The following is a 12,044-nucleotide window of genomic DNA, read 5'->3' on the forward strand; positions in this document are numbered from 1 at the left end:
AGAAAATATGTCAAATGAGTAAATATTGTTGAAGAGTTCATTATTCATTATTTCTTATTTTCGGGTCTTTTTCATCATCAAATATTTACAGACACTGGTTAATAGATGGGTGCACTAGTTCAAGATAGAATGATGAAGTACTTAGCAGATTATAAGACTTGAAGGTCCCTGATAGGTTTGACGGTATACAAGGTCACAAGGTATATATATACAAGGTATACATGTGTCCCAGTAATTTATGCGTCTGTATTTTGTGCTAATATTTAACATATTTTATTCAGTTCAACCACTTTAATCCCAAAGCATCTATCCCTTTGTGCTACTGGTACAGTACATTTACTCAAAGCTAGGCTTAAACTGGCAACATATAAGTATTCTACTTCAGTGTATCATTATGAATACGATGCTGAATGCACAATGCATGGGATACAGAATAATGAAACCATCCATGTTCACTATTCATACTATTTTGTCAGTCACTGGGCACGTGGTCACCCCATTTCCATTATAGCCAAAACGGCTGAATAAACTCAAACTCAAAGCTTTTAATTTTTTAGTTTTCTGTTGCCACTTCAAGTACTTAAAACTTGCACTTCTCCATTTTTATGCAGGCTTCTACCTCTACCATACTTCTGCTCCACTTTCCAGAGGGAAATGTTCTACTCTCTCTTCACAACATGAATTACAGCCAAAGGAATTCACGATTTTCCAAACGGCACTTCACATCTAAAAATAAAACATATTATAAGCTTACAGAATACATTGTATGGTGAAAGATAAAACCTGTATTGAACATAGTTATATTTCAAATGAGTCGCTAGTAGTTTCTTCACATGGATGGATCAGTATCCTCTTAACTTCTCAGATTGTCTTTCGCGGTTCAAACATTTCAAAATGTATAACATTTGACCAAAAATGGGAAGATTAGATAGTTCAAAGTTGTTCATCTTGTTCAACTTCTAAATTTGGACCAAATGGACTGAAAATCTACTAGTGGTTAAAACTACCTCCACTCTAACCAGCTGCAGTGATGTGATGCTTGATATATATATGCTGAAATATATCGCCACTCCCTCATTTTTGAACATCATCAGAAAACAAATGAAGTCCTCCAAAGACGATGAGGATTCAGGGATGACTGTTACCTTCTGCTTCTAATCGTTTTTTAAACATTTTCTTGACATCCACTCAGACCTTTGTATCACTTCATTACTGATGCACTGTTCTGTCAATTCTGACGTCAGCAAGTGATAACATGCACACATGGTGCATGAAAACATCAGAGAGTGATGGTACTTGGCAGAGTCACTTCCCAGCTTGTATTGAGTGTGATCGCCCTCCTCTGGTTAGCAGTGTGAACTGCCTGTGGATCTGAGGTAGTTGTAACTGAGAGAATGAGTAAGGTCATGAATTGGACTCGGTGCCAAACGCCCCTTTTCCCACTGGAAGAGCAGATGGCAGCTCCCCAGTGCACGAGGCAGGGAGATGCTGCCACCAGACGCTCCAAGCAGGGTGTAAAAACACACACGAACACAGACACATTAACGCTCTTGTCTTGTGTGTATTGTACACACTAACTGAGACGCACACACACACTTGTCTGTCCAGCAACGAGCTGATGAATGCAGAAGCTTGACCTGAATCTTGTATTTTTCTCTTCTGTAGGATAGAATTGCTCTTCACCTACGTAAGTGATACTGTAGTGGCCCTGCTTAATGAAAACCATCTTACCTGCAGCATCTTTCGAGTATTTTGTGTCATCCAGGTGAGCTCAAGGTGCCTTGTTATCCCACTGTAGTGTAATTATCCACAATAATTGCACATTAACTAAAAAAGCTGTGGTTTTGTATTTGTACTAGTGTTCAAAACTTTTGACTGGCAGTGTAGAGCCTCCATTATTAATGCAACTATCACTGTCATTTGTAGGCGCAGCGGCTGGCACATTGAGGAGGGTATGCTAAGCTTAGCTGAGTGGCGTGTCACGACGGGATATGAGGCAGTTAGCTAATGTGGTGTAAAAGGATTTAGAGGATTTGACCCTATCAGCGGAGATGACACTCAGAGAGGCTCTGTTAATGACAGTAAATGAGTCTGCGCCTGCAGCATGCTAATAATTGTGGCATGAAAGCCAGGCTTATAATTTATATGGAGATTTTTTTTGCAAATGGCTAATTGCTAGAAGTGTGTTGAGGTAATGTGTGTGTGTGCACGTGTTACAGTATGTAAAAGCAAGGTAACACAAAACATCTTAGTGCCTTTCTCTGAAACCAATTCACACAGTGTTGCTGAGAATGAAGTGTCATCTTTTAAGTGAGCTAATATCCAACATCCTGTTGCTTATTGTCTGTCTACTGCACCGAGCAATTATCTAATTTCCTCCAGGTTTCTAGCCCTCTGGAGGTTTGAAATTAGATTTAAAAGGAAACATCTTTCCCTACAACATTTTAATGACTAGATCTGTAGATGCCATGTTAACCTGTGTAACAGAGGTTATGATTTTACTTGTGTCCCATTGTTTGTTGGTTGGTTGGTCTGTTTTGTCAGCATAATTACACATAAACTAATGATGGATTAACTTTTGGTGCCAATCTGGATAAAGGGACGGATTCAAGTTTTTTTCCTGCTTTCTTTAACATAGCGAGGTGTTTTTTGACATCTTTGTTCATTTCTCAGGGATATCGCATGGCTCTTGATGAAAATGAATCCAGCACATTAAGGAGGCTGGTATCTATGAGCGAGTTCAAAAGCAGACGGTTGGTCCCAGACTGTTGGAGATATGCGCTCCACTGAGTGCCATTCTAGTTTAAAAATAAGACATAGCTAAGGTATGACAGTTTTTGGGGACTGTGGACTTGAAAGAAATGAAAGCCATTGACTGCAAAGTTGACAGGAAACAGGAACCTTATATTGGAAAGTATAAAAGAGGAAAAGTAATTTGCATTACATCCTCTCCCCTCAGTAGCAGTCTCTAATGTGAAATATTTCATCTTTCAAGAGTACCTGGTCAGGAACAAAGTGGGAAGTCATGTCCACAGTACACCTCAAAGCCCAAAGTACAAACCTGCTTTTGTGTTAAGCAGCAGTAAATGTATGAATTGGAGGGGGGATTGGCCTGCATACCTCTGGATAAATCAAAAACAAATGTACCGTGCTGAAGATGAGATTGACTTTTTACGACTTTATTAGTTTTCTTCTAGATTTGTTGGCTGAAAAACTCTGCAGGGGCTCTAACGAAAAGACATATTCGTCATTTTAGTGCAGTCTGATGCACATACACTACCTGCTATCATACACGACAACGACAATTCACTTTATTATATATCCACCAATACATGCGAGGGATCATCTGAATATCAGATGGTTGGGCTATGGGGCAGCAGCCTAGAGAAATGATAGATGACAGATGGAATCAGGAAACACTTGTGATGGCTTAAAATAGCAACAAAGGGCCCAAATCTCTTTGAGGTTTGGTCCGCATGCTGTAGTGAAGTCAATTCTGTGGCTTCAGATGACCTGGGGACCCAAAGCAGAACATTATCTATAAAACTGCAGTCAACTCACAACACCAAAAGAGATAAGGAAGCAGCATGTGTGCTGTTGAGTTTTGAATAGACTATCAATTATGATATCTGCATAGAGGGCAGAGCTCCTTTATTCCAGCAGGACTGATAAATCAGCATGATTTTTTTCCATGCTGAATAATAAGGCACTGCCTATTATACCTGTCAATAAAAATAACTTGCTCTGCCTTGACATGCTATCCCTCAACCCTTACCATCATCGTTTTCATCAAAAGAGGTGCCACCCTTGCGGCCCAGCTTGCCATCCCGCCATCCTTGGCTCGCAATGCAAAGATAGGACAGGAGCTTGACGATCGGTGCCAGGGATACCCACTGGAGGTGGGAAGAGGAAAGCGAGGAAACGGTAGAGGAAGAGAGAAAAGGAGAAACAGATGGAGAAAGAGTGCTACACGCTGGAAGAAAGAGCTCTCTCAGAGATTTGACTGTTCAGTATCACAGCTAACCTGTAGGACATGCAGAGAGACATTTTCTATTCGCAAATGTTTTTGATTCAATATCCAATTCCCCAAAACACAAACAAGTCTTTTTCGTCAATTTGTGCACTTGAATGAAAGCGTTTATGCTGTGAAATAATGTTCTTCTAATCTTCTTTTCCAAATGTGATATTTGTTTACTGGCTGCTGGCATGTTCTGTAGCCCCACATAGCTGTGGAGGTGTCTGTAGTTACGGATGACTGCCTGCGATTGTTGTTTTTCCCATAATGTATGCCCTGGCCCACTGGCTGCAGCACATCATTGTTCCACACTATGTTTTTTCCATTCTCTTCCAGCATTTGAACACAGATGTTCACTGTGGGAAGCAGTGGAAAGTTGGCTTATTCACTGCACAGTATTTCCCTCGCAGCCCTACAGCTAGCCTGTTTATGTTCTGGTTTGGCACAGGAGTAGGCACGCGTGTGTGGCCGAGCTGATAGAGTTTGAATTTGTGTGTCTCTTTCTAAACCTCTCTCCTCTTTCTCATGTTGTGTCCTTTTCACTCTGTTTTCTAGGAATCACCTCCGAGGTCATCAATTATCTTTACTCGGCCTGGGGGTCATCTAGAGGGTTGGACCTCCTCGCCACCATGAAAGGGTTGGGGACCAACCGTAACAGACACCTGTCTGACTCCTGTGAACCTCCCTCAGGCCATCCAGATGCCCTCTACACACAGAGGACCAGCACCCTGCCACGCAGCCCTTACCTACTGAGCCCCACGATGGACCACTATGGCACCATGGACCCCCACCTCTACCAATCAGCCAACCCTGGCTCCCTTCCTCCAGAGTGCATGCTGCCCCTCAACAACCAGCTGTCCAACAGTAGCACCTTTCCCAGGATTCACTACAACTCCTACGACCAGTCTGACTTCTCTCCACCTGGGGACAGCATCGGGGGGATAAGTACAGGCACCATGGGCACATCCATGTCCATGGGCATGGGGACAGGGATGAGCATGGGCATGGCAGGGCTGAGTGGACGAACACCTATGATTACAAGCGGCTCAGCAACTATATCACATCATATGACCAAGAACCAGGCACCACCCAGTCTGCTGGATTTTGACAAGCAGCTACCTGGAGGCCGTGACGGGTTCAGCACATTGCAGTTCCATCGGACGTCTGCTGTTGCTGCTGACAAGCAGCGCACAGACAGTCCTGGTCGCATTCGTTACATGCTGCACTCAGTGCAGAAGCTCTTTGCAAAGTCCCAGTCACTGGAGAGCCACAACATGAAAGGAAACATCAATGGACGCTCCACTGGCAGCGGTGGAGGCTCGTCTGGCACTGAAGACAGTGGGAAGCAGAATCGTAGATCCAAAAGTAAAGATCGGGGTACAAAATCAGAGGCAACTGCCAAGCGACGACCACGCTCCAACATGTCAGGGTACTGGAGCTCAGACGATCTGGACAGCAGCGATTTGAGCAGCTACCACAACACCATGGCCATGATGACTCTGGGGCGTCCAACCGGCCATGACAGCCAGGGTGGCCAGAGCAGATACATCCACAGCGGCTACAACACTATCAGCTCCTCCAAAAGCAGCAACGACATGAAGTATCCGGCACTTCCTATGCCTGGGGGTGGAGGAGGTGGTGGAGTAGGTGGAACAGGAGGACTGCTATTAAATGATAATGACTATATGAAAGGAGGGTCCTGGTCCACACTGACCATGGGCCAGCCGAGACAGGTGATCCAGAAGGGCTCAGCTACCCTGGACAGGTCCATGCTCAAGTCCAAATCCTGCCAACAGGAACTAACCTGCAATTACCTGCAGGTTGGCAGGCGGGTGAGTAAACCTCAAGAGAATTTGGTTATGTTGATGTTTAAAGAGTATTTAAATTTACAAGCTCATTAACACCCATTTCCATGCATAGGCTCAAAGTATCCTACTGTCAAGAGCACTAACACAGTGATATAGGGATCACATATAAACTAATTTTATCTACTTAATGCTGCCTGTAGGGTGATTGGAGTAGCACATTAGGCCGCAGTGGGGGTGCCAATGAAATCCCGTGTCGGAGGATGCGCAGTGGAAGCTACGTGAAGGCCATGGGAGACATGGAAGACAGCGACGACTCGGAGGGAAGCCCCAAACCATCGCCAAAATCGGCCGCTCGTCGCCAGAGCTACCTCAGGGCTACGCAGCAGTCTCTGAGCGACCAGCTACCCCCACGCAAGTAAGGCAACAGATTAGGCTTTATTATGCAGTGCACATTCACATTTAGCAGCAAGGGAGACAGCCTCATGTGATTGCGATGCGATTCAAATGCAAACAAAAGCAGGAATATGAGTTAAGCCAACCTATTCTGGGTGCACAGGAAGGAAACTTTCACGCCCAGCCTCAATATGCCAGTATGCAGGAAAATACAAATGCATACAACATGCACACACGAATACACACAGGCCACGCTGCGCTTACTCACGTGTAGAATTCAGTGGTGTCAGACTCCCTGCTGTCATCCACATGCCAGCCTTACTGCTACACCTCATCTGTGATTTACCTTCCGGTAGCTGAACTCACAAAACAGATACAGATAACATGTGGGAAGTTAATACAATATAACACTGACTTTTGTTTCCACTCAAACACTAAATCATCATAAATCAGCTTCATCTGTCCAACTGACTGGCACTGCGCCACACTTATCTTTGAATTACACGCCTTCTTGAAGGCAGCAACAGTATGTAAAGCAGTTGCAGTGGGACGTAGCTGAGTTCACTGTGCCTTTTTCCGAAAATGAAAATGAAAATACATTTGTATTCTGTCATTTGAATCCAAGGCAAAGTTATACAAATTTAAGCAAGACATTACTGTCGTGTTTTGTAATGCCGAGTCAGATTTCTGAGCTCAGAGTGATTCAGACGTTTGCAGAGGAAACATCCCAAAGCCCTAAAGTGAGAGAAAGTTTTTGGCAGCAGTGATATCTGCTGTCTAAGATAAAATAGTTTCTGTGTTGCCAAGTTTCTTTCTGAAATGACTGTCAGAAGGGATCTGCTTGAGAAATTTATGAAATTTTAATGATTCCATTTATTTTTCTCTCTTGCCATAGATATTCCCGCTTGGCATGCTTGACTGTACAACCCTGGTTTCCAAAACGTTGTGACTTACTTAAAAACAGAATGCCAACATTTCCAAGCGAATTGTGTTTACTGAGAAACGGATTTACAAAGCGTTAAGTAGTGATGAACCTCTCTCCATCCTTTCTTGGGAACGACAGAGCCTTTCAAGGTTGCCACTTTCAGACCCAATGACACTTCGCTTGTGTAAGTGTGGAATATTCAGAACAGGCGTTTCCTGCAACCTTCCCAGTCGTCTGTTGCCCCTGTCCTAACTTGTTTGAAACATGTTGCTGCCTTCAATTTCAGAAATTTTGATAGAGTCAATAAAGTTGATGAGGAAGGATTAGCAATGTATTCAAATGTATTGCATTCTGCTCTTTGCCCAACTTTTTGGGAATCAGGGTTGTATTTTGAATATGTTTCTAGAACGTTGCCAACACATTTAGATATACAAATTCAATACAGTCAGTATAAATAAATTTAACCAAGGTTTAAATTATTTTCAGCATGCATGCACAGTATATGATATATATACATATACAGTATGTATGTGATATATAATAATAATCAACTTTTTAACATTTGTGACAAGACCTTCTAGAGTGTAGTTCTTGTTATTTGTTGTCCTAAAGTTCAGAGGTTGCACTGCTGCACTTTATGCAAACACTCTGACAGTGAGCCTATTTCTGATCGGAGTGCCATATCGAGTGTTGATGTTAGAAAATACTCCTTTCAACTGAAACACGAGGGCATCATCCTGGAAGACACAGCCACGGGCCAACCTGACATACAGACTTCCACAAATGATTTCCAATCCCTAGTCTCTGTTTAGAAATATAAGGATTCTTCCCTAAAGTGTGCTTGAGTGACTAACCCTACTGCCCCTGCCAATCCCTGACCGTTCAACCCCACTCTCTTCCGGTCTGCTCCACCCCGCTTGGCATGAGCAGCAGAACCCTGGATTTCACCTTGTTGCAGGGGGAGCTGGATGCCCTGTGGTCTCCACTCCACAGTGTGTCCTCTCTGCACCACCTGGGCAGGTCAATGAGCAGGTCAGTGATAGGTCTGTAAGCCGCGTCTCAGGGGTGTGGTGCAATGTCTGATTGGATCATTAACAATCAATGACTTTGCTCTACCTCACTCAGATCTCCGTACAGTCAGTGGCATCTCCAAATGCCAAATTCACACCCTGCTGCCAACAACTGCCAACCTCCCTTAAGCTTGTAAATACCATCTGCCCAGTGCTTTTAGGTGAAAAGTAGCTGAGTTTGACACTATTCCAATGAGGGGACATCTGTGTCCCAAGACCATGGCATGGCAGCTTACTACACATGTAACTATCACTGTGTGCCAGCAAAGAATATGTAAAAACACAACTTCAGAGCTGCTGTTCGAGTAAAGCTGAACCTGTTCTTGATGGTACGCAGAGCTGTGTACATGCGTCGCCTGACATCACTGGCTTTGCATGCTCAGATGCTAAATTTAGATGAAATTGGAATAGATTAGAGATGAGGATTCATGACTCATAAAATCAAAGTGGAAATGAAAGGGATAACTTGAATAATCCGCCTTTTATCTCGCTTTCAATTCCTGGTTTTTGCTGATCGTTTATGTTCTCCCACGTTCCATGTTTTCCCTTCTGCCTCCTTGTCATCATATATTAACATCAACTCTTATTCCATCTTTTCCTTGAATATGTGCTCACGCACTCCTGACATTGCCTTTAATTCTCCTACTTATATTTCATATCCTTAACACGTCTACTTTATCTTGTTTTGCCTCTCATCTTTCTTACCAGCTGTCTTCCATCTCTCCGAGAGCTCTCCAGTAACCGCAGCCTGGACAACCTAGACTGCATTGGGGGCACAGGCTCGTCTTTGCCACCATGGGATGACGACGACTTCAGCCAGGCCTGCAGCACTTTGGGCAGACGTAGCTGCTTGGCACAGGTCAGTGCTTTTCTGGACAGGACAGGCAGGGATTGTGTTAAACGTGCAGTTTGGTGAGCTTTCACAGGCCAAGTAATGAATTCCTGTTTCTTTCCGACTGTTTATATCTCTTTTTCTCTCATTAGCTCTGCAGATATTTTTCTAATGAGCTAAGAATACATTTGTACTTGAAATTTACATCACTTAGCTCCTAGCAAACTTTCTACTTTCCAATCACCAGAGAGTTTCAAAGGGCCCTTTGTCTGCCCTGAGCTACTAGCACTCATTTCCGTAGTATAATTTGAATATTCGCAGATACAGCTTGAATGACTGACAAAATGAGCTGCCAGTGAACAAAGAATCCCTATTTTTCAAATGTAACTCATATTCATGTTATCAACCTCAAAGCCAAATGAATGACATTGGTAGTTTTAAGTCTTTTCATCTACTTATGCAAGAGCTATTAGCCTCCCGCTGACAAGGTCACTGTGATGATGAACAACTGTACGAAGTGGCTCTGATCTTTCTCAATGAACTAGTCAAACGAGGCTGTGCGGGCTATTAGTACAGGATTTGCACCCTTTCACAAAGTTAGATGCCCAGAAAAATAATGAAAGTAAATACAACAAGAGGGCAGGGTCTCTGCAGACACAGACATCCCCACACACGCTTCTAGTTGCTGATGATTGAGAGGGACTTATTGACACTGATTTTTAAGGAAATCCTGCACAGTATACCTGTATCATGATTCCAAAATGTGTGTAGATAAACCATTAAATTCCATGCTTCTTTTTTGTTACCTCTACATACTGAACGACCAAAATAACTTTAACATAGACACTTTTTTTTTCTGCTGCTCAGGCTGTTTCTGTCAATCAAGGGAAAATGAAACCCATCATCTGCAGGGCTAGTTCTTATTCTTCAAAAGAAGTCACAGAAACCCTTTTTTTGAGCCTGCCGCTGGAGCATAAAACCCCATTGACAGTTCTTTTATAGCATGACATGTAGGAACTGTCAAAAAATGAAAATGAATTTTACAGATGACGGCCCATCATGAAATAATGCAGGAGGCGCAGCACTGGTTTCACTGGGGTCGAAAAGCACTGTGATCTGCTCTACTTGGGACTAATTTTCACCCAGTTAAACATTTGACCCTTTTGGTGCCATTTTATCACATCCCATCAAATGTGTCTTGCAGCTGAGTCGTTAATCGACACCTCCATCGCCGGGAGCAGCTACTGTGATCAAAAATGACAGTACAGTACACTTTGCTTCACTACTCCCACGTCTTTACCCATCTTGTCCTTTTTCCGTCCTCCAGCTACGGGACCTGGAAATGAGTCATCATTATGAGGACCGCAGCTCCGACTCCACGTTCAGAGATTCCCGTTCCCACTCTCAGGACAACTCAGAGCCTCCAGACCTACCCATGCCAACATGCTTCCGATCACGCAGCCACAGCTACCTGAGAGCAATCCAGGCTGGCTGTTCCCAAGATGACGACACAGCATCCCTGGACTCGGGCTGCTCACCACCTCTGACTGACTCCACTGTTCGCACCTACAGCACCAGCACTGGTGAGTCACTGCAAAGACAGATGGTTAACTTGCTGCAAATACATTTATTTGACCTCGTAAACCATATAAAGTGGGACAATCGAAGAATTCTAATCATTGACACAAAGATCTAAATGATTTCGTTCAAACATAGGCAATATATACAGCACATACCTATATTGTTATCTATTAAGTTGTGAGCCCTTTTACAGAGTCAGGCAGACACGTGGGCCGAATTCTCGCTTTGATTTGTATTTTTTCCATAACATTGCTTTGATTGCTTTTCATAGCCTCGGTCCAGGGTGGGACACAGTTCCACATACAAGCACACACCAGCAGTTTTAGCTCAAATGCAGCCTCTTTTGCCCATGCTAGACGACCTTCCTGCACAGTGGCAGACATGGAAAGAACAGTTTGGCTCTTACCTGAAAGCTTCTGGCTTGGACAGAGCCCCAAAGGAGAAGCAGCTTGCAATTTTTCTTCAGCGTTTGGGGACAGACAGACCTCGCATCCTACCCACACACACAGGTAACAAATTCAAACCAGATCCTCATCCCTAAAAAAAGATGTTTGCACTTTAAAATTTACCAATTCAAGGACAACTCAAGAAAATGAAAATACCTAACCAGACTCTTGGCGGTGATGTGCACACAGCTGCAGTTTAAGGCATCAAAACCCTGACAGCAAATCACACTGCTGCTCCAGAGGAAGCTTTGCTGCGAAATGATCACAGGACGTGGCAACATAGGTGTACCCTTTGCAAGTTGTTTGGTAATGATGGTGTTGTGTTTGCATTAGCAGAGCGATTGTAAATGTGTGTGATGGTGACACAATAGGTAAATAAGCTTTCTACTGATGCTGACGATTTAGTTATCACTGAATGTGCATCTGCTTGGGCTTTTGTATTTTTTTTATTACCAGCATCCACATTGCGGCGCACTTCACCACAGCCTTCCAAAAAGGCCATGTAGAGTCCATGCTGCGTTCATGAGGGTAGAGTTTTTCACCATTTAGTCTGATAATGCTGAATTTCTACAGGATAGTCTGAATCTGTGCTTGTCTTCTAATCAATCGATGCTATTTGCTGTTTTTAGCTGTTTTCATTAAAAAGAAGACACATACAAACGATGGTTGAACGTAAGCATTTCCCCTGTTCTAGTTAGCATCTGCTTATATTTCTCTGAACTTCGAGGATTTTATTGTGTGCTGCGCAGCTTTAATAGTGCACTTTGCTGGTTAAATGGTCTAAAGTGTGTTTTTGTTTGTAAGTACAGGCCAGGGTGAAGTGCCCTGAGTTAACTGAGCCCAGAGAAGATCCTCATGACTGTGCTGAAGGAGAGTACAATTTGAGCAGAGAGCTTCTTTTTTTGGGCACCACATAATCGAACTGTGTCCCCAGAACGCTTCTCTACAACAGTATCCCTATCGTTATTCAGTCG

The 12,044-nt window shown here is 43.4% G+C and overlaps 1 protein-coding gene and 1 long non-coding RNA gene across 8 annotated transcripts in view; one reads left to right on the plus strand and one right to left on the minus strand.

The window, feature by feature from the left end:
• The window catches only part of dlgap4b (discs, large (Drosophila) homolog-associated protein 4b), a 110,695-nt gene that overhangs the window by 81,162 nt on the left and 17,489 nt on the right, over positions 1 to 12,044 (plus strand). For 4 of the 7 annotated variants that reach the window (XM_030420201.1, XM_030420196.1, XM_030420195.1 and 1 more), the window contains 6 exons: positions 4,571 to 5,847; positions 6,024 to 6,238; positions 8,072 to 8,173; positions 8,920 to 9,070; positions 10,371 to 10,626; positions 10,981 to 11,133. In XM_030420201.1, the coding sequence (XP_030276061.1) occupies positions 4,645 to 5,847; positions 6,024 to 6,238; positions 8,072 to 8,173; positions 8,920 to 9,070; positions 10,371 to 10,626; positions 10,981 to 11,133 (2,080 nt within the window). In that variant the 5' untranslated portion in view covers positions 4,571 to 4,644. The remainder of the gene's footprint in view (positions 1 to 4,570; positions 5,848 to 6,023; positions 6,239 to 8,071; positions 8,174 to 8,919; positions 9,071 to 10,370; positions 10,627 to 10,980; positions 11,134 to 12,044) is intronic. The other 3 variants (XM_030420200.1, XM_030420199.1, XM_030420202.1) reach the window with 3 other exon arrangements.
• Positions 10,400 to 11,327, minus strand: LOC115583405 (uncharacterized). The gene is made up of 3 exons (XR_003984360.1): positions 11,227 to 11,327; positions 11,031 to 11,117; positions 10,400 to 10,634 (listed from the first exon to the last, which is right to left on the minus strand). It is a non-coding gene; the product is annotated as an uncharacterized LOC115583405 (long non-coding RNA).

This window comes from Sparus aurata, chromosome 6, assembly GCF_900880675.1.
Source record: "Sparus aurata chromosome 6, fSpaAur1.1, whole genome shotgun sequence".
NCBI lineage: Eukaryota > Metazoa > Chordata > Actinopteri > Spariformes > Sparidae > Sparus > Sparus aurata.